The following is a 23,292-nucleotide window of genomic DNA, read 5'->3' as shown; positions in this document are numbered from 1 at the left end:
AATTTTAATTAAAAATATTATGTATTAAATTACCCAAATAAAAAAGACAATTTATGAATTTAAATGCCTGCCATCTGGCGAGCTTAATATTGGTGGCCACAGTTCATAGAACAAAAGAAGTTGAGACAAAATAGTATGGAAATTGAACAATTTTTAGTGCCCCAGAGAGAGTTAGAGAAAATAGATATGAGAAGGATAATAAAAAGTATCACTAAATTATGTGCTGATTACCTATGTATTTTCATTAATTTTACGAAAACGAAAATCCAAAACATACAGGACAGTAAATTATAAAGGCTTTAACGCTAAGTACGATTTCTATCTGACAAGCAATATCACTCTTTGCACTTTAGCCTTTTTTTGCAATTTTGCAATTCTGCATTTTGCGAATAGTCTGCACAGATATATATATGAGAGCCATATTAGAATTGCACCTTATCCCATTAAATAGTTTTGGAACTAGAAATCGAACTTAAACTTTAAATTAATTTGGTTCTTTCTTTTCTTCTAAGATGCTGCGTTTTTACATGTTTATTAAGATTTTTAAAATTATTTGTTTTAAAACCACATTCAACACAGACAATAGGATCATATGGTAAATGAGTTAATTTATGGAGCCTTAATTGTTCTTTACGATGTGTTTTGTAAATACATTCTGTGCACAAATATTTTTCACGTTCTGCATTATGAATACGTGACATATGTTGTTTTAAATAGTGGTATATTTTTGTTTTATAGTCACATACAGAACATTGAAAAGGTTTATAATTTAAATGTAGTGCTTCATGTCGCCTTATATTACGTAAATTATTTGTTGAGTATGTACATAACATGTTTGCATCTGTAGAACATCTATAACGCATATATCGCGACTTTGTTATACAGTCATTTCTCTTAGAACACAATGGTTCCAATGAGTTTGACTCATAGTTATGTTTTTTATCTTCATTCAATAATGCTAGGTGATTCACATAATCTGTGAATAAGATAATTGGTATTTAATAAATTCTCCCCCAATGTTATGCATACCAACAAAATGTAGTATAAATATACTACGAAACATACTTACCTCCCATTTGAGAAAAATAACTCGGCTTATTATAATGACGCAAGTCAATATTAAGTGCATTTGCAAAAGCGCTTCCATAGTACACGAGAAGTTCAGTATCCCGGGGGATTGCTTTTATAGTGCTACAAAAAGCAAAAATATCAATAGTACCTATATTCAATAACGTTAAATAAAATAGCCAAAAAATATAATAAGCATTAACCTACCTATAATAAATTTGACGTTTATATTGAAAGGCAACTAGATTTTGTTCGCTCCAGTGTCTCGAACAGTTTACATATCTCATCCAATTAGAATTGTATGCATCAAATGCGTCTAAGTATAAACTTTCAACGTTGCTAGTGAGAACCTGGCGGGTTTTACTTATCAAATAAAAATATCGCTTATTCATTATTAAGAAATTGTTATTAGTTAAGTGTAACGTTCATAGAATTTCTTAAATATATAACAAAGTTTAATCGGCATCGGTTGAGTTATTTCCAAGCTTTCAATCATTTATGAACTATGAATTAGAAACTAATATAAGAAAAAATTATTTAAATTAAATTTAAAGTAGATGTTCTTTACCGAACAATGGATGATTTACGTTCATTACCTGCCAACAGTATGAAGTTTTTACATCCCGAGTTCTTATTCCTTGGTATGGACCAAAACGTACGCCGCGAGGTAATGCAACTGTTGTAAATACTCCTAATCCTGCCCCTTTTAAAAGAATAACATACTTATTGTACAAAAATTAAACGATCATGTATGAATTCAAGAATTTCTTTACTATTCTTATTAAGCACAATATAATGTTATCTATACGTATACTACTAGTATAGTATTATTTAATCTGTCCTTTTACCTATGATAAAATATGCAAAAGTGTGCTTGTTTGTTATTTGCTTTTCTTTCACATTTCGACGGAGCGATTGTATGTTTATGATAATATCAAGATTTTTGTATTGAGTTCTTAAAACCCCTATATATATTACTGCTGGACCGATTTCAAAAACTTTTTCACCGTCTGTAGGTGCTATAAGACTACTATCGAATTTACTAACCTGGTATAGAAGAATAACTGATACGCAGAATAGATAATGGAGTAGTAATAACTGCTGCTGGTTCGGGTTCCCATTCTTTTTTCTCTAATAGAATCTTTTGAAATAGACAATACATAATACGTCAAGGACATTGTTAAAAGTAAGAACCATAAAAAAATATATGTACCCGTATGTATTATAGTTTACTTGTACATTAATAATACTTTAATTACCTTTTCGTCGGGAATCACTAATTGTGGTCCGTGCAAAGAACAATATTCATAGACATAGTCAGCACATTCAAAGCAAACTGTTGATAAAAATTACAATGCATATTGACTTAAATCTAAAAGGGGAAACTAATGAAAGAATTGTGTGTTATAAATCTTTCTTACGTAACATATTATCAATATCACATTCTTCTATTGAGTTCATACTTTTTGTGGCGAGTAATTTCAACTTTTTTACTGTCTTCTCAATTAATTTCTGCATGGAATATCATAAATAGAGAATAATAATTTAATTAATATTTATTTAAACGCCCGGGAATATAGCGTAAAAAGGTTTCCGATTTGAACAGAACTTTAAAAAACAAACATGAGATTTTTCTTTCGAAATTTGAATTTTATTGACTACTAACTGTTCGCCTCCCGGCTTCGCCAAAAAATCAAAGACGAAAAATTATTATCGGTATCGGTCCAGTATTTTTCGTGAAATAATCACAAACATACTTATATATAAATCTTTTTTCTTTACAATGTTAGCGTAGACTAGTTTAGTATTATGTTATCTGTTGTATAGATAAGAGCTCCTTCGGAGTTAATTAAACATAAATAAAAAAGACACTTTTTTACTGAAATTTATATGTACACCTTATTCTGAAAATACAAAATATCATGTAACATTTGATAACAAAACATCAAAATGAAGATTTGAAAGTCTCTCTAATTAAGTCAACTTGCTGGAATCTACTTTCACACTTTTTTTAATTTCAGTGACGACTGAATTAAGACGACTAAATTCGTCGTACATAGTGTAATGCGCGATTTTACTTACCAAAAATCGTCACGTTAGTGGTATCCATTAAAATTTACTTTTATCTATGGAACATTAGGTCTTTTAACTTTTTCTTCATTATCTATGGTTTAGCTATTTGTGTATGTGTGCTGCTAAGTCTGACTCTGATTATTGAATCTTATGTGATTGAAAACTATATTTTAAGTTATTCGTTAGAGATTATTAAGTACTAGTTGCCTATTTTACAAGAGTAAATGTGAAAAATGAGTTTTTCCATTGACGAAGTTAACTTTTTAGTTTACCGTTATTTACAAGAATCGGGTAAAGATATTTTGTTATTAAATTTTAGCATTATGCACTTATAAAGAATATTCCAATCAAAACGATCTCTTTTGCAGGTTTTCATCATTCTGCGTATACTTTTGGCATTGAATCACACATTTCTCAAAGTAATATAAATGGCGCTTTAGTACCACCGGCAGCTTTGCTGAATATTCTTCAGAAAGGTTTGCAATATACCGAAGCAGAAATCACAATTGGCGAAGATGGTATTTACATTAATGTGTATTAAAACAGCGTTGCTATCTATATTGATAAATAAATTGTGTTTGAATGTATATTTTATGTTCATAGGTTCAGAAACACGACTCACTGAGAGTTTAAGCTTGATTGATGCCGTCACACCCGATATAGTGGCCGCCAGACAAAACGCTCACAATGCTCAAAAACAGGCGAATAAAGAAACAGGATCAGGCAGTGAACAAAATGGTGTTGATGTATGTACTAATATTCAGATATAGTATTTTCTCGTGTTTGATTTTACACGAGTATTATACAAATATATTCAGATATTTAACTCTAATGTGCTTAATGAATCATTTGGTGAAACATTTTAGTTAAAATTAATTATGCAACACACTACTTACAACACCAAATAATCCTACTGTTTGTTCATTGGAAAGCTATAAAAGTTTAGTGTAATAAATTAATTCTTCATAAAAGGAACGCCATGTGTGAGCAAACAGTATTTAATCAAATACAAGACTAATCTTATTGTGCTCGTCAAGCATGCTTGGGCACAACTCCCACCGGGGAAGTACCACACCCCCACAGAGGACCGATGTGAAATAGCATACTGCTGCGTTTTGTTTGGTGGGGGAGCCAGAGTTACTTTTATTCATCTAGTCTATCCTTTCAAAATCCTCTCCAATTCAAAGTCGGCAATCCATTTGTAGAGGTGTAAAATTTGCAAACACCCTTACACCTCTTCAAAGGTTCATGGGTGGTGGTAGCGCTTACCATCAGGTGACCAACCAGCCCCATTGCCCATGGTGACTTAAAAAAATTGTTATAATAATCTACTTTCTATTTAACTTGATAAAAAAATCACAACAAATGGAGGTTATTTTGTTTAGTTATAAATGTATTTTCATAAACTGTAACATACCAATGAATTTACGTTTTAAATGTCTCAACATTAGATAATTTTCATTAAAACTCAAAATGCTAGATTTCTTGGGAAAGCACATTCTTGACATTTTTGAGCAAGCATTATAGTTATATAATTTTAATACTTTTACAAAACAATTTTGATTTGATGATTAGGCTACAACATGTAGTGCAGCATCTACAACTGGTGGAGCAGAAACGCCTAGTGCACCAGAGCCAATAGATGGAGATCAATCCATTGATATTCCTCCAAGCAAAGCCACAGTGCTCAGAGGGCATGAATCTGAGGTGTTCATTTGTGCATGGAATCCTAGTACTGACCTTTTGGCCAGTGGATCAGGGGACAGTACTGCAAGGTAGGGTACACTTTGAAACAGCTATATCTTATTTGTTTACTAATTTTCAAATAACTGTGTAATAATAGAATGTATAATATAGTGTAATAAATAATAATTATGATAAAATTTTATTATAGAATATGGGATATGTCAGACAATCCAACAAGTATTCCAAATCAGTTAATATTAAGGCATTGTATTCAAAGAGGTGGAGCTGAAGTACCAAGCAATAAGGATGTTACTTCTTTAGATTGGAATGTAAGGAACATTTTTTTTTAATAGTAAAAATCAAAATTAACGTTTCTATTTTAATATCTAAAATATGATTTAAAAACTTGTTTTAATAATTAGTTGGTATTGATTCAACTTTTGTTGTAAAATTTCAGTGTGATGGTCACCTTTTAGCAACTGGTTCATATGATGGCTATGCTCGTATTTGGACAACTGATGGTAAACTTGCTTCTACTCTAGGCCAGCACAAAGGACCAATTTTTGCTTTAAAGTGGAACAAAAGAGGAAATTACATATTGAGTGCTGGGGTAATAATAAAGTTGCTTTAGATTATATATTAGTTTTAAAACTAAATGTGACTGCTCATAACAATTTTTATATCTTTAATCCTCATCTCAATCTCATCCAACAGTTTAAAAAAGAATACATAATTTCATTCACAGGTGGATAAGACAACTATAATTTGGGATGCAGCTTCAGGACAATGCACTCAACAATTTTCCTTCCATAAAGCACCTGCATTAGATGTTGATTGGCAAACAAATACATCATTTGCTTCCTGCTCAACTGATCAGAGCATTCAAGTGTGCAAGTTACACGTTGATAAACCAATAAAGAGTTTCTTGGGTCACACTGTGAGTATAGATATATTAGTTCAAATCTAATAAATCTTAAAATCTTCCCGAAAAATTATTATTAAGTTTGCATTTTGCCCTAAACATTTTATTTGTAATGCATTTTTACTATGATTGGTTTATTATGTTAAAATAAAAATGTGACAATATTCTTTCAGAATGAAGTTAATGCTATAAAGTGGGATCCTCAAGGACAACTACTTGCTTCTTGTTCTGATGATATGACTTTAAAAATTTGGTCTATGAAACAAGACACATGTGTACATGATTTACAAGCTCACTCAAAAGAAATCTATACCATTAAATGGTCACCAACAGGACCTGGGACACAGAACCCTAACATGAATTTAATTTTGGCTAGTGCATCATTTGACTCAACTGTACGTCTATGGGATGTTGAAAAAGGTGCTTGTGTCCATACACTCACAAAACATACGGAACCAGTGTACAGTGTTGCTTTTTCACCAGATGGAAAATTCTTGGCCAGTGGCTCTTTTGATAAATGTGTTCATATTTGGTCTACACAATCAGGATCCCTTGTACATTCTTATAAGGGTACTGGTGGTATATTTGAAGTCTGCTGGAATTCCCGTGGTACAAAAGTAGGTGCAAGCGCTAGTGATGGAAGTGTATTTGTTTTGGATTTGCGTAAATTATAGTTAATGCCTTACATTTAATTGTTTATATACATTATGGACTAAAAGGATTAAGCAGTTTCGTTAAGCGCAATATATTCAAATATTTTCAGTGTTATAGTTGTAATTATTATTGTACTGGTATATGTAATTATTATGATACTGTATTTCATACTTTAGATATTACAGCTCGCATGATGTTTGATTACTATATAAACATTAGCATTTAATATACTTAGAAATTCAAACAAAATATGCCTTTAGTGACTATATTAATTAAATTGATGTTGCTTTGGGACTGTTACATATTAAGTAAGCAATAAGGAAACTATTAAATTGATATAGTCTAAAAAATACAGATATCTTATGATTTTAACAGACAGTCACTAGTTGGTCAACCAAGAGGTTAGTGAATGGCTTTATTGCTCAGTTTAGTAAGACTTTCTGAAATCTGAGAGAATGCAAAGTACTTATTAGTTTACCTAACAGACCATATTGAAGTCTAAAAAGAAAAATCCATTTTCTGTTAAAAGGTTAAAAAAAATCTCATAGATGAAGATCCTGTTTATTTACTTAATATTCGAAACAGTTCCTAATTTAAATACAGACATCTGAAGTATTATCAGATATATTATAGGAAGAATTAAGTAAAAAGAAGAAAATTTTTGATCCGGTTGGTGATCCATATTTATCTCAATAAAATAGATACTAATTACTGTTTCAGCATCTTATTTCACCCGCACATTCAAAATATTATACTTAAGTAATAAGACTGAAACTTACATCAATCATCATAAATTAAATCAAACTATAATCAACTGGAGAAACTTGCATTAAAATTTATAAAGTTATATTTTCTACATTCCCATTTTACACTTCCATCGGTCTCTTGTACGCCAACATATCTTCATGTTTATATAGAGTATGAATTTTTTCATACATGAATTTGAAAAAAAATAATAAATTGTCATATTGTCCATTATAAGGGTAACACTGTGAGTGGAATTCTTTACTATGCACAGGACAATTCATAGTAAGCTCTGTTGTATAACCTTCATCACAACCCCAAGCACAAATATGCAATTCTAATAGAAACTGATGTAAAGCTTCAACTGTAGACAAATACCACCTTGGACTACATTTTTGATGTCGCCAAAATTGAGATACTCTGTTTTGTAATACAACTTTTGGTATAACTTGTAATCTGCTGTCAGCAAAAATTCCTCGACTCTGATTCCATGTACTATCTATTAATACTAATCTATCTACAGGTAGAACGTCAGAATGATATATTTCATTTTCATCTTTATTGTTTTGGAAGACTTTTTTCATCAATGTACCTACATTATAACCTTGAGGTAGTTCAGCAAGAAGATTTTCTGCATAGGATGCACTATTATCTCTCCCCGTATATAATTCTCTCACAGTGCAAGCATCTTTCCCCGGAAAAAGGAGTACTACTCTTTCTTCTTTTTCATAACTTGGTATGTCGGGATACGTAAAAACTCGCACATCATTTGGAGCTAATACTGCAGCATGAGCAGCTGTGCTTTTACCGTCAATTTCCCGCTTATGTTTAATTATATCCACTTTTATAGGCAGCTGTGAAAAGTTCGATCAATTAGATTTAAATGACTGCAGATTGATAAAAATTTTAAATTAAAATAGGTCTTACTTTACATGAAGGTATGTTACTTTCCAATTCAGAAATAGGTACAAAACAAGTATAACAAAAATACATGCGTGATTTACCACAACGTGGACATGGACTTCGCCTTTCTAAAGTATTTAGAATATCAGAAGTAGCTATTTTTAAGCCATCAAAAGGATTTTCATCTCTCCTCCTAGCTTCAATACTTTTTGGATTCATATTAAAAATAAAAACTAAACATAAACCTAGAAACTATTTTCTCAAATTAGGCATAAAAAATATTGTTATCTTTACAGATGACACAACCACACAGTATTGCCACCCTAGTCCTTTTCAGCACAGATATAGAACTAGTTACTACGTTTTTCAAAAAAGTCTGTCTCTAATCTATTTCGTATTCGTAGCAATATTCTCGAAATTGAGTCGGTTTTACAATGTTATGCTTTTACACCCAGGGAGGGTTTGTTTACGAAAAGAGCGTGTTATAAATTATGTAAGGCATAGATGGCTAAATTATTAAGCGTATTATTTAAAATGTTTATATTTGTCACCTGACAATAAAATGTACATATTACGTCTTCGACATTTTTTTATGCCATAAGCGGGCAACTGAGCTGTTGTTTCGCCTGATGGTAAGCAATCACCACCGCGTAAGAACATTCATAGAGGTAGTGCCTCTGCGAATGCACTGCCCACTTTGAAGAGGACCGGGATAAGAAAAGGATTAGAAACAGTAAAAGGGTCTCTAGGTCCCCCATTCCCTGTACGAAACGAAACAAAAAAAAAAACATCTTCCTCAATCAACCTTTTTCGTCTAAATAATAATGTGTATGTCATTGATGTAATAAATAACTTACTAATCTATTTATATAGAAATAATAGCCAATTAGCACCACGCTAAGCTTAAAACTTGAGAATAGCGCGACCAATGCGACTCATTTCTTTTTGGGTTTTGAAAGGCTAGTATATACTAATTGGATGAGAAATAATTTCTATTGATACTACAATTATTTTATATTTATATTTATGCCGTTAAGGTATTCTTAAGACTAAATTACGACATAATACTAACATAATGTTATATTGATTGACTAAATTACAACTTTTGCAGCAACGTATAACACATTTCATGTAAATACAATTAAAAAAACACGCCGTTTCAAAACTTTACCGTAACTACCATTTTTGTAAAATGTAAAGATCGATTTGACATAAGACATATTTGTCTTTAATCAGTCAGATTTCTATTTTATCTATTTTCGTTATTACGTCAAAAAGTGTAGTGGATGAATTTGTGGTTTTATAATTTTAATGCGTTGAATTTATCATAAAAACTGAAGGTAATTTAAGTTAATTGAAATTGCATAAAATTTTTTTCCTTTATTTATCTAAAGAGATGCTATAGACAATAATTTTAAATATATATGTTTAAGACAATGACGCCATTTTGTCGCGCCGGCTGATCGGAATTTATTATTTTTGTAAGATATCTTTATTTTCTGCATCTAAAGTAAGGGTAGCATAACAATATTTCTCATTTGTATTTTTTTTCTATGTTATAATTTGTAGTCCCTCGAGGCAAAGCTTGATATTTTTCCGGCATGATCATATCGATTATAGATTTTTCCTGTCTTGGAAATCCTTTTTAAAACAACATTAAAATAGATAATATACATCAAAGAATAATTTCTCTTTGCTTACAGTACTGCATTCGACGATAAATAGCATTTTAACCATTACTCAGTAATTTAAATAGATATTGTTGAGATGATTATATATATAAACATTGTTTTTATTTTATTGTGAAAGTTATTTATTAAATAAACCTATTTATGTAACTTGTAAAAAATATTTTATAAGCGTTCTTTACTAGTTACATTCTTATTATTTTATTTACAGAAAAAGAAATGACTATAGTAATGTTATCATAATGACAATATCAATGAAGGAACAAGAGCATGTGCCTGGGGAGGTAATCAGTTTATATCCATAGGTTAATTTTCGGAATTATTCTTACCTGTAAATTGTCTGAAAATGTCTGTAAAAATATTGGTCTTATAAAATGGTTGATTTTGCTTACATTTTTTGTGTGTTTGAAGTTTTTAAATATTATTTTGTAGATGGTATTCCCCGAGGCAAAACTAAAGGCATTAGAAGAAAAAATTTCACATCCTCGATGGGTAGTTCCTGTCCTCCCCGAGCAGGAGTTAGAGGCATTACTTAATGCTGCTACAGAATTAGCAGCTAAAGGTTTGAAAAGCAAAATGTTATATTGTGATTGTCAATGCATAGTTAATAATGAATGCAATTTCTCTTATAATATGAATACTTTGTCTGTTGTATTGAGTTTTTAGTGAATTAATACCATGTTCCACACTTTATTTACAGCTTGTACTTTTGAATTAAATACATATTTTATAACACAAAACATATTTCAGGTGAAGATGTAAACAATCTGCTTTGTCAGCGGTTTTATAATGACGCTCTAACATTATCATTTACAAAAATTCTAACTGATGATGCAGTTTCATCATGGAAGAACAATATACAGCAATGTGTGCGTTCCAACTGTGAGAAACTTGTTAAATTGTGTGCCATGAAATTGGATGATCCCAGATTCTTGAATCTTCTTTCAATGGCATTTAATCCTAATAATAAGTAAGTAATGTGGATTATGATACCTAATACAGTTTCTTTTTTATTTCTTTTGTTTTAATCCTATTTTATTTTTTCTTCTACTCTTTGCTTGAATATGCATTTAAAGTCAATTATATTCTTGATGGTGATTAGAAGTTTATGGACTGTTTTTTAGATATTTATATTTCCCCTGATATCTCTTTTGAATTCCTTTTATTTATATACTGTATCAGAAATTGCATCTATATTTTATAGTTTCTTATTTAAAATTTCCTCCTTAGTAAGAATATATATTGACCAATGCATGTATCCATACTGTATTTAAGTCTATTGACAAAATATTCATAACTGGGTTTTTGTAAGTTTTGATATCTTTAGCAGAAAAACCTTTGCAGTTTTAATTTGATAATGGATAAAGATATTCATAGAAGTAATTTACTTCAACTGCAAAGATCAGTATCTCAATTTATAAATTTCAATATGAAATTTCATATATTTATATAGCCTATCATCAAAATTTGCATTAATTTTATTGTGGTGATATGATGATGTTCCTGACATTTGTAGATGCTGGTTTGGGAGGGAACAACATATTTTAGAAATAGTCTTGTGCTGCATATACTGCAGTACTGTATTAAAGAAAAACTTGTGTTGTAATTTCAAATATCAAGTTTTAAATTAGAAAAGATATTCTTAACACAATACAAAATAAATATAAATATCCACTTTAATTAATGAAACATTTATAATTTTAAGGTTTCACACTTTCAATGCATCTAGGACTTGTGAAGGATTAACAGTTGCAACCGTGTCTGCCATGGGGCAAGCATCAAACCAAGAATCAGAGGTTTTTGCCAGATCTCAAGACCATAGAACACCCAAGGGATGGCTGGTCCATCTCATTAATATGTATGTCATCTTGTTCTATGCATTCATATCTACAGTTTTGGAATATAAACTAAAATGTTTCTAAAATTTATATTGTAGTTTCTTATAATAATGAATAATTATACAAATAAATGTTTTAGATTTGGTCAAGCGGGAGGATTTATAAAGTTAAGGGAAAGATTTGAAGCTATAATGGGGTTTAAAAAATCAGAGTTAACAACATCTGTAAACTGTGAAGAGAAAGTCACAAATGAAATTATAGAAAAAGAGAGTGATGATCCAAAGGTTGATACCACCGATAGCATAATCAGTAGCACAGACAATATGGAGGTGAGTATATTCTTAATGCCATTAGTTAGAACTGTGTGTTTGAGTAGACTGAGTAGGATTTATGATTATTTTACAACTTTATTATAATTATATATAATTTCAGGGTTCAATTTCATCCCGGTCTGATCAACCATCTTCTCTAGAGATGTCAACAACAGGAGAAACCCGTGTTGCTGCAGTGTGGCAACTCTTAAGACCTCTAGGACTGTGTCATGATCTTCTAACACCTCACACTGTAACAGTTTATCTTCTACCAGTTTTGGTTTGTATACATTTACACATTATACATTATTTGCTTTGTTTTTTTTTTTGTATCTCTATGTTTAATTTCAATAAATGTTTTGTTTCAGGAATGTATTCCAACATTGTTAGAGAGTTTAACCGATGACGAATTAAAACGCGAAGCACGCGGTAGTGAGAATAAGACTGATACAGTTTCTTGTTTGATCAGAGCATGCAAATGTGTTTCTGTGAAGACTCCACATCACCATAGTCTACTCAAATGTTAGTAATTACTGGTCTACTATTCTTATTAATTCATTGTATTTCATATTGTATTGTGATTGGGATGTATACAACTGTGTATGTAATACAACCTCCTTCTTTTTAAAGTTTACAAAAATTATTTGCACTTTTCGTTTCATATACGCGCTTCTGTATTATAGGAAAGTATCAAGGGTACAGATGAAGAGTTTGAAACATGGAAGATTTGGGTAGATTGCATACCCTGTAGCTGCTTAGGGGCGCTGTAATGTATCCGCTCCTATGCTGCTACATTGTATGTTATCACGCCCCACATGCAGCAAGTCAAGAAGAGAGGACATCATTTGTTTAAATGAATTACACATAACTAAGTTACACCTAAATTTTATTAGAAAGAAATAAAAAACAAACGTTGATGTTGCATTTCATGTTGCAGCTCTAGAAATGTTTCGATTGAAAATGATTTTGCGATTGCTCCAAATGTCCTCGTTCAATGGAAAAATGTCAGCATTAAATGAAATAAATCAACTTATAAGCACAATCTCCCAGCAACCAAAACCCGAGTGGCTTACACCAGCTGTTATTACAGTATGTATTAAATATGATTAAATTTAAATATCCATTACAAATAATATCTTCAGACATGTTGTAAACTTCTGCATATTATAAAAATCTATTGTTTTTTTAGACTTGGATAAGAGAAAATAACGTGGTGGATATTGTTTTACGTGATTCACTTCATCAGCCGCAATACGTAGAGAGATTAGAAAAGATGTTAAGGTTTATGATAAAAGAGAACTCGTTAACGCGAGAAGACTTGGACGCAATATGGAAGGCTCAACACGGGAAACATGAGGCGATTGTAAAAAATGTACACGATTTATTAGCAAAACTCGCATGGGATTTCACACCAGACCAATTAGATCATCTTTTTGACTGTTTTAAGGTAATTGAGAAACATCATACATTGCGTGTACCAAGACATATATGTATATTAAGTAAAGAGTAGATTTAATATTTTTAATTAATTTTATAGGCAAGTTGGTCAACATCTAGCAAAAAACAAAGTGACAAGTTGATTGAAGTAATAAGAAGGCTCGCGGAAGATGACAAGGATGGTGTAATGGCGAATAAAGTATGCAATAAACAAACTTGTTTAAAAAAAAATAATAATGTTTTTATTTATTCACAACATATTTCATTGTTCCATTGAAATTAAATTATTCTTGTTTATTTTTTATAGGTATTAGTTTTATTCTGGAATTTGTCACATTCTGACGAAGTATGCACAGAGATAATGGATTTAACACTAGCGAATTTCATCAAAATACTCGATTATAGTTGTAGTCAAGATCGCGATGCGCAGAAAACGCTTTGGTTAGACAAGTAAGTAAAAATTTATAATATATTTTAATTGTTTTCTATTTTTGCATAAGTGTCAGTAAAATGTATCTTAAAAATACATACTACTTATTACAAAATATATCTATAACTATCTATAATAAACATTTAATTTTTTCTTAACAATTTCATCTTTTTCTAATGGAATAATCGTGTGCTAGGTGTGTAGAAGAGCTTAAGAGCAACGAGACTTGGGTATTACCGGCGCTAAAGATGATGCGTGAGATATGTTGTCTGTACGAGTCGGGCGGCGGGGCGGGAGTGCGGCCGCACGTCACGCGGCAAGAGCTGATAGACAGGCTGCAGACGCAACACTCTCTCGTTATATTGGTTACGGACTCGTTGACGCATTACATGGACGCTGTACGGGCGAAATTAACCGGTGACTATGAGCTTTGAAAACATTGCCAACTCGAGTTTAGTTAAAAAAATTTAATATGCAACTTATTCAACATTTTTTTTTTCCAGAAGAAAGTGAAATCGATTGGGACAATTGGTTACCTGACGGTAGATATCCGCACGCAGCACAAGTACACGAGCGACTCAGTTTTTTACGGTTTTTGTTGAAGGATGGCCAGTTGTGGCTTTGTGCTGAACAGGTGATGGATTTATAGCGCTTCATTTGGATTCAAATTCATTAATAATTAGTTCTAAACTAAATGAATGTAATAAAAATGAATAATTTTTTTTACCTTCTTTCTATAAATTTTTTTTTTACAGGCTAAACAAATCTGGGTATGTCTAGCAGAAAAACCAGCTCATATTGGCGATCGTGAAGCATGTTTTCGTTGGTTTAGTAAATTAATGGGTGAAGAACCAGATTTGGATCCAAATATAAATTTGCATTTTTTTCGACGTAACATTATGACCCTACCTCCAAACCTACTAACTCATTCAGGAATTAAATGTTTCGAAAGGTAATTCTGCAACTATTTATAAAAATATTTTTGTATAAAGAAGATAATTAATTTAAAAATTATTTCTAGATTTTTTAAAGCCGTTAACTCAAAAGAAGGAAAACTTAAAGTTAAGAGACGTGGCTTTCTTCTTAACGACCCTGATCTCATAGGATTAGATTATTTATGGAGGGTAAGTATTATTTTGCTTAAAATGTAATTGTTAATAAGCTAGTATTTTGAATAAATACATGATTTTCGGTTATTTAAAATATTCATGAACCCCTCATGTTCAATCCCTCGTTGAAAATATCACTACGTCATTTTTCTTATTAAAACTTTCAAATGCAGTAAGGCGGTCTCTTTTACCATAAAAACTTATAAAAGAAACAGCAATGTTAGCAACAATACTGACATACGAAACACCGGTATTTATGGACAGTGATAAATAAATTATTATCGCTGAAGCTTGTTTTCAATATCTCTTTCTATATAAATATACAAATTAAACAACTTGCATGAAGGTGATAACGGAGTGCGAGGATGACATATCAGCGCGCGGCATCGAGCTGCTGCGCGAGACGTGCACGTGCACGGGCGCGGCGCTGCCGCCTGCGCACCAGCACGAGGCGTTCCTCACGCAGTGCTGCGCGCGCACGCAGCGCCTGCAGAAGGACATGGAGACTAGTGACGGTGGGGTCCATAGTGTATTACTTATCGTTAACTACATAGTGTCAATAAATCCTCACAAAAATATAATTTTATTAATAAATAAATTAATTATAAATAGTATAGTTTTATCGAATTGTGAATGAAAACTTTATTCATTTCATTCATTCATTCTTAAATTTGAGACGTGTTAAAAAGTAACTTAGTAATAAAGGTTAATATGTGCCAGACGCTAGATTGTACCAGTAAGAATGGTAACCGATACACTGCCGCACGTCATGTTACTTTATTCGAAAAAATAACCCATATCGATTTATCAAACATAATACAAATTAAATCTAAATTATACTAAAACCAGCTTTCGACGGCGGCTGAGCACGGTTTAAATTTTTAGTAGTTTATAAGATGTAATACGTCACGCTAAAATCAATTTTTTGACCCCTTCCCCCCCCTATTGTCACGCTGTGTCACACTTTCTGTAACCCCCCTAGAAATATTTCGTCACAAAAACTAAGCCTCCCCCATCCCCTTCTGAGTATGATAAATTCTAAATGATAGTACACTAATTCTGGAAATTAAAAATATTAATTTAGTTCCTTATTTATTTAGTTAGCTTACTGGTCTCCGGCTAGGTCTCCCGTTAGTTCTAGATTGAGACTTTACATAGGTCACTTTGAAAAGCCTGCTCCTGCTGAGGTTAAATATTGGAAAAAAACAAAGAAACCAGTTGTGACGGATACACAGAGCTAGCGCATGTCGAAAAATTATGAACGGCGAACGTCACGTTGTCGTAGACTCTCCGTCCGTCATCTTGTCATATTTAGCCAGCTCCCCCCCCCTGTATGCGTACGTATTTTTTGAATGGCCCCTTAGATGGTTTCATACGAAATAATATGTATAATAGTTTTTGCATGACATTTGACATTACTTTACTTTACTGTTTTAATAATTATAATATAACAATAAAATTTCACATTTTAACATATCCTATTTAAAAAAATAAATTATGAAGATATTGACTTGTACAACATATTTTTTGCTTAGAATGAAAACTAGAAGTATAGGAGTGATGTTAAATTTGAATTTAATTAAAGTATGTTCATGTCAGCCCTTATGTCCAATAGCTTAGGGTGAAAAGATATTTGTAAAAATAATCTTTTCTATCAGTAAACAAATGCAAAGCTTACAACAACTTATGTCCCCTCTATTTATGCGACAGCCCAAGCTGAGGTTCGTGATCCCAATCAAGGGGGAACATCCGTCAGTTACCAGGGTGCACTTTCACCCACACGTCCATGCTAAGATGTAGTAGCCCTTCAGGCTATCATCGAGATTTACCACAAAAGTCTTGCTTTTTACTTTGGTTAAATTAAAAATTCCTTGTTTCAGATGTGACCGAGTGTTGTACAAAGATGTGTAGAGTAATTCGTGCCATACAAGAATATATAAACGAATGTGATAGGAAGTTCTCAGCGGACCGGCAGATCTTACCCATTTACAGATCGGGCAGGGGACGGCAGTGTACTATAATAGTCAGATTTAATTTTCAGACAGGCCAAAGACAGATCGATGATATTGAATTATTTTCACACTCTAATGAAACTCTGCACTCATTACGCGTGGCTGTTCAACGAAGGTACTATTTTCAAAATAAATATAATACAGAAGAAATATATCATTTAATAAGTAGACGAATATATCATTTAATAAGTTATAAACATTTTATAGGTTAAAATGTGCATCTGAGAGCAGTATCAAACTGGAAATGTACATAAATAAGTTAGAATTGTATGTCAATGGTGAACTTTTGGATTCAAGTCATGACAGGAAAATTCTTTCACAAATCCCACTCAGAGACAAGACCATTCTCGTTGCCAAGGTACTGATATAAATTGTACTTGTATTGAACCACCTTCAAAAAGTATTTATTAAAGAGACCGTATTTTTTGTTACTTCAGAACTTGCGGCTGGATGAACCAATTTTAATGATTCTATTTTTATTTAAAAAGCTGGTGCCTCCCATGTATTTCCATCTAAATTTGGTCTAGCTTTGACAATTAGAAGGCGGTTGAGTATTTGTTAAAGATTGTTATTTAAGCTCCAGTATATGATATGTTTTCCACATGAAATTATCTTCCCTTGGACGAGTGTTTTTATCTTAATAGCGTCTTGTAATTATTCATCTATGGTGTTAGGTGTACGACGGTCAAGTATGCGGCAGTGGAGGGTGTGGCTCGTCCAATGAGTCGAGCAGTGACTCGAGCGCCACCTCACCACCACTTCCGCCAACACCGGAACACGCTTTGCCTGGTGTGGTTAGTACATATTAGAAATAATTTACTTCCTTATTAATTATGAGAAGTAAGGCAATGGAGTACTGGTTATGAGATGTGATGGAAAGATAATGATGTATAAAATTTGTTATTAAGTTTGGTCAATTGCGACTCCATTAAATCACATTATAATAACTTCAGAAATCAATGACTATGTCATGGTGTTTTTCAAATAGTATTCAAATACAATGTCGTTTTTCAGATTTTTTCACAAGGTTCTTGGTATTTACCATTTATATTGGAATTAGAGCATATTGGCATTACCAAGGGACACATCCCGCTAACAGAGGCTGCTCATCTTCTTTCGCAAATATGTCCGCCGCATAAGCTAACAGTATGTATATTAATGCATATAATTTAAAATTGTACGTGGGAAAATGCCTCAAGTTAATATTTATTGTTATGTACCTGAAGTATTGTAAATTGCAATTAATATATTCTCGATAATTCTACATCATGAAAATATTGAAAAGTAGCTGCTAAAAATTGAGAGACCGTGAGATTTCAGGTAGAGAAGTTAACAGAAGCATTACTGTGCAGAGATGATTCCAAATTAAAGGATATGCTGTATGGACCCGCGCCACCCGCCGTTGCTTATAACATTGAGGTAGATTTTTATTTAAATAAATAAGAATAACGATAATTTCTAGTTTATACCATGTTTATCTTATAAGAAATGTAACATTGTAATTTTGGTACATAGGTTTTATACAGTATGGTGATGCCGTCATCAGACACCAGATTGGAGCGTAATCGCAGCTTTCAACTAGCTTGTGTCAAAAAAGCTCCGCTTTTGGTACAGTGTTTATCTGACAACGACTTTCTTAAGGGAGCTGCACCACATACAAGGAGGTACATATCATGAATATAGATGCCTTGAGATTAACCCCCGCTCAGGATATTTTATGCCTTGAATTAAAATAATCATTTTTTTTCAGAGTTGGATACTTAGCGCTCGTAAGACTAGCAAAACTAGCTTTATATACACTTGGGCATCTTTTTGAAATTCTCGCTCCTGATGGATCTGACACATCAGTTGATAAGGACTTTAGGTAACCAATTATACCAATTAATAAATTTTGAATAAATGAATACTAATTTTTATATTGTTATCGTATTTTACAATTTTAATTGTTTACCAGAATGGATGTCACGATATTACGGGAAGCATTGCAATCAGTACCAAATCACAACTGTGAAATAATCGTCAAGGCCATTGCAGAAAAATTAGCGAACACACTTGGGGAGCAGGTGAAATATTATGGATTTTTCTAGCTGACATAACATAGTTACATGATGACATTATATATGTTACTTTAATTCTATAGATGGTGACAAGTGGGGAAGATAGTGAATCAGTATCCTCTCTGGTGTGGTGGCGCGTGCCAACGGCGGCCACAGTGCGCGCTCTCTACGCGCTCACCTACTCTGTAGCCCAGCCATCAGAAATCACTGGATTGGTGCATGCCGATGATGTCACATGTTAGTATGATAATAGTCCAATTGATTTATGTATAGTTAATTTTAAAAAGATCATATATAACCTAATATTCTTTTTTTAGTGGTTCGGGAATGTATGGAGGTGGTTACAATATGCATGGCTCTTGGTGGGGGACATCTTGAAGATCTATTACTCGAGTCTTGGTGGCAGGACACTGCTTTATACTTGATGATCGATTGCCCAAGCGCTCAGGTAATTATATCATTGTAAATATTAGACGAAAAAACATAAATATCTATGATTTAGTTGGTATTTAATAGGATCCCCTAGTGGTTGAAATTCAATCTTCTCAAAACTAAATATCACAATGAGTCGGAAGCGTACAATAATAACTAATAACGAAATGTACTTAATAAAAGTACTAATAAGATAGTACTTAAGTTATTTATTAATTTATTTCATCTTATGCCAGCTGCGTCCCGCGGTTTCACCGACGTCGTTCATTATGTTATATAGTCGATTCCCTCTTCAAAAAATGGATTATCCAACAAAAAAAATTGAAATTCTTATCAGTACTTCTCGTGATAAGCACGTTCAAAGAAATTAAAAATAAAGTTTATAATGTACAGACTAATTAAATTTGTGAATTTAGGAATTATTGAAATGAAATTAGGAAGTATCGAGTCTTTGTACTACATACTACGACAAATGCTGTAAACGTAAACGTAATTCGAAAGCGAGCAAACAAATGAGACGTCCGATGCAGGTGCGCGTGTCGTCCGCGGAGCAGCTGCTGTCGATGTGCGCGTGGGGCGGCGGCGGCGGCGCGCGCTGCGCCCTGGCGGCGCTGGGCGGGGCGGGCGGCGCCGCCACGCTGCCGCGCCTCGCCGCGCACTCGCGCAACGCGCACCAGTTCCTGCAGCTGCTGTGCCGCCTCGTCGCGCTCGCCGGCCCCACCGCCCGGACCCTCGACGACCTCGCCACTGAGGTGAGCCCGAAATCTCATCTAATTGACATTCGTTGTGTGTAGATTCACTTTTCAATTCATCATAAATTAATATACATAATTCAATCATGTGACGTGCGTAGTGTATATTATGCAGTAACTTTAATATATATGCATCATAAGTGTTCTTGAAATAAAAGTTTTTTTTTTCATGTCACGTCAGTATATTTGCTTGTTTTTATAGCTAGTCTCAATTATGAATAATGTTTAAAATTGTATTGTACATTGTGATTTTATCGATGTATTCTATAGGTTGCTTGGTTACGCGCTGTTCGCACAAATCCTGAAGCCCTTGAAGACACTTTATTGGAGGGGCATTTGAATCTCACCAAAGAGCTATTTACACACGTACCTGCTCAAGTCAAATTTCAATACGGCGCACATCCTGACCATAAAGATGCGGGTTTAATAAAGGCAAGTACTTCTAATTTAAGCCATCTTCTCGTGAAGCTAAGACTATATTGAGCCACACAATCAATAAACAAAATGTAATAATAAATAATTGTATTGTAACCGCACAGAATGTTTATTTAAAGTATTCATTGATGTGACAATGTTATAATGTTGTGGTATCGTGTGACAGGAGGTGGCGACGGAGTTCCTCTGGCCGTACTCGTGGGCGTGGTGCCGCATGGCGGAGGGCGGCGGCGAGCGCGGCGGCGCGGGCGAGGACGTGCCCACGCCGCTGTGCCGCACGCCCGGCTCCGTGGCCGCCGCCGCCGACCTGCTGCTCGCGCTCGTGCACGGCTGCGTGCCCAACATGGCCGCGCTCGCCAACCTGCTGCACCTCATGTTCTATAGCGGTTCGTTGCGATTTCAGCCCACTTGTCAAAAGAGTAGAGAGACGAGATTGTGTATTCGTAAATATTTTAAAATTTATAGCAAAGTTAAAAACAGGATCGGACTTACAAATTCTTATGAAATTTCACAGATAAGAACATGCCACTGTCGGAATGGGAATACATGCCGTGTGTGGGCCCACGACCAGGCGCTGGCCTCGTGGGGCTGAAGAATGCGGGTGCCACCTGCTACATGAACTCAGTCCTGCAGCAGCTGTACTGTGTGCGCGCAGTTCGAGACACATTACTTACCGTACAAGGTGTGATATTTATTGATTTTATTAGGACAAAATTGTAAATACCTAAACATACTACATGTTTAAATATTTATATATAGTAATTTAGATCCATATTTTAGCAACTTCATGAGTAATTCTCACAAGTCACATATCGTTTGGTTTATGTAAAGTAAACAAAACTTCCCTGCTTAGTTTACTATTTACAAAAAAGTGAGCAAAACTAGATGAGTAATGTTGCTGGACATTTTGTTTCAATGTTGATACATCTTGGGCGAGAACATTTCAACAAACGTTTTTAACTATCCATCAGAGACGCAGCAGCGCCAGCAACATGTTGGCAGCACGTCTTTAGCATGTTGATTCAACTTTGTTCCTAAACAATTGATTATCATAAATATGGGGCATTTTGAGGGGTTTTTTGAAAATTTTTGAATGTATTTTGTACGTTTTTTATTTATTAGGCGCCGCTACCGATCCGAATGAAGATTTTTCTGGAGAAATTCATCATCATAACATTTTAGAAAATAATACAGAGGTAAACTTTATAATATATTTTACAGAATAGTATTTTTTCTATTTAATTCAAATAAAATATCAAGCTTTATGTTATCAGAATAGCGGCGACTACAATATCACCATTTTAAAGCAAGTGCAAGCGATATTCGCGCATTTACATTACAGTAAACTTCAGTATTATGTTCCTCGGGGATTATGGGCACACTTCAGGTAATTAATGACCTCAATAGTTGAATATAAATTATGAAATAAAAATAAATTAATTGTAAATGGCGAAAACAATTTCAAAATATAATACAATTTTAGGTTGCAAGGTGAACCCGTAAATTTGCGTGAGCAACAAGATGCAGTAGAATTTTTTATGTCCCTGGTGGAGTCTCTAGACGAAGCTCTAAAATCCTTAGGTCAAGAACAATTAATGGCTAAAACTATGGGAGGAACATATTCCGACCAGAAGATATGTAAAGGGTGCCCACACAGGTAGGCAGAATGGGTTAATGAGAATTTATATAATAAATACTATACAATACATTGGAAATTCAAAACTATGTAATGAGATAATGAGATTTTATGCTCTCATGAAATATGCTTTTAATAAAATGAATGAAAACTTTTTTAGGTATTGTAAGGAAGAGCCATTCAGCGTAGTATCTTTAGACATAAGGAATATGTCGCGGTTACAAGAGTCGTTAGAGGCATATGTACGCGGCGAATTATTAGAAGGCGCAGATGCCTATTATTGTGATAAGTGTAGCAAAAAGGTATTATAATTCATTGGTATTTTAAATACATTTACTTACGTATTGAGATTTATAATGAATGTATATTTAAATTCACCCATTTATTTTCTTTCAGGTGGTAACAGTGAAAAGATTATGTTTAAATAAACTGCCTCCTGTTCTAGTCATACAACTTAAACGATTTGAATACGATTTTGAAAAAGTTTGTGCAATAAAATTTAATGATTATTTTGAATTTCCCCGCGAGTTGGATGTCGAACCATATACAGGTAAAATAAAATTTAATGCATTACTTACTAGTTATTTTCAAGCACCTTATATAAGCCATAAATAATTGTTTCCATATAATTTTATAGCGTGGGGTCTAGCACGTGCGGAAGGCGAAGCAGCTCTATGGGAAGGAAGTGAGAATGGCGAGAAGGATCTGCGGTACACTCAGTACGAGTTGAGCGGAATCGTCGTACACTCCGGACAGGCTTCCGGGGGACATTATTACTCTTATGTATTATTGAGGTATAAATTTCAATATTTCATAAATTGTACATAATATATTTTAAGAGTTCGAAGATCCAGAACATGACTTGCGTTTCACACACATACCCTGTGAGACGCACACGAGCACAGATTCGTTGAAGCGTGCCAACAGCGCACATACGTATGCGATTGATAAACTCGAAAAAAATAAATTAAGAATTGTCAACGTGTGTATTGTGTGTACAAGTATTTAGTAAGCACCCAATTCGTTGAAATTATGTAGCTAGGCTAAGCTGCGACTTAATTTATTATTGTCAACCATTATGTTTTTTTTTATATAACCCTTTTTT

The 23,292-nt window shown here is 33.3% G+C and overlaps 3 protein-coding genes across 5 annotated transcripts; 2 read left to right on the top strand and 1 right to left on the bottom strand.

Annotated features, from left to right (window-relative positions):
* The first annotated feature begins 3,233 nt into the window (after positions 1-3,233).
* Positions 3,234-7,114, top strand: LOC119829989 (F-box-like/WD repeat-containing protein TBL1X). The gene is made up of 8 exons (XM_038352785.1): positions 3,234-3,432; positions 3,510-3,659; positions 3,745-3,887; positions 4,717-4,916; positions 5,036-5,156; positions 5,285-5,437; positions 5,573-5,764; positions 5,923-7,114. Exons 1-8 carry the CDS (start codon positions 3,375-3,377, stop codon positions 6,421-6,423), a joined length of 1,518 nt encoding a protein of 505 aa, XP_038208713.1. The 5' UTR covers positions 3,234-3,374; the 3' UTR covers positions 6,424-7,114.
* LOC119829990 (tRNA-uridine aminocarboxypropyltransferase 1) lies at positions 7,062-8,368 on the bottom strand. Its single transcript, XM_038352786.1, has 2 exons — positions 8,075-8,368; positions 7,062-8,001 (listed from the first exon to the last, which is right to left on the bottom strand). The coding sequence occupies exons 1-2, from the start codon at positions 8,267-8,269 to the stop codon at positions 7,270-7,272; spliced, it is 927 nt and encodes a 308-aa protein (XP_038208714.1). The 5' UTR covers positions 8,270-8,368; the 3' UTR covers positions 7,062-7,269.
* A 919-nt stretch (positions 8,369-9,287) lies between these two features.
* Positions 9,288-23,172, top strand: LOC119830354 (probable ubiquitin carboxyl-terminal hydrolase FAF). 3 transcript variants are annotated; one of them, XM_038353338.1, is made up of 37 exons: positions 9,288-9,390; positions 9,950-10,022; positions 10,171-10,300; positions 10,489-10,708; positions 11,444-11,596; positions 11,716-11,905; positions 12,009-12,167; positions 12,256-12,409; positions 12,825-12,976; positions 13,077-13,334; positions 13,425-13,523; positions 13,632-13,774; positions 13,951-14,171; positions 14,261-14,388; positions 14,510-14,706; positions 14,776-14,878; positions 15,210-15,378; positions 16,744-16,990; positions 17,083-17,233; positions 17,550-17,669; positions 17,890-18,021; positions 18,196-18,294; positions 18,391-18,539; positions 18,626-18,739; positions 18,830-18,938; positions 19,016-19,169; positions 19,250-19,380; positions 19,895-20,116; positions 20,387-20,548; positions 20,718-20,937; positions 21,066-21,233; positions 21,674-21,747; positions 21,826-21,938; positions 22,035-22,208; positions 22,348-22,489; positions 22,584-22,737; positions 22,825-23,172. In XM_038353338.1, exons 2-37 carry the CDS (start codon positions 9,981-9,983, stop codon positions 23,013-23,015), a joined length of 5,544 nt encoding a protein of 1,847 aa, XP_038209266.1. In that variant the 5' UTR covers positions 9,288-9,390; positions 9,950-9,980; the 3' UTR covers positions 23,016-23,172. The 3 variants fall into 3 exon arrangements, with proteins under 3 accessions (XP_038209266.1, XP_038209264.1, XP_038209265.1); XM_038353336.1 differs by having other exon boundaries at positions 14,258-14,388; positions 22,825-23,171; XM_038353337.1 differs by lacking the exon at positions 9,288-9,390 and adding an exon at positions 9,449-9,531 and having other exon boundaries at positions 14,258-14,388.
* Positions 23,173-23,292: the final 120 nt, after the last annotated feature.

This window comes from Zerene cesonia, chromosome 11 (assembly GCF_012273895.1).
Source record: "Zerene cesonia ecotype Mississippi chromosome 11, Zerene_cesonia_1.1, whole genome shotgun sequence".
Classification (NCBI taxonomy): Eukaryota; Metazoa; Arthropoda; class Insecta; order Lepidoptera; family Pieridae; genus Zerene; species Zerene cesonia.
The sequence above is the reverse complement of the archived record's forward strand: the minus strand, read 5'-3'. Positions and strand labels throughout refer to the sequence as shown.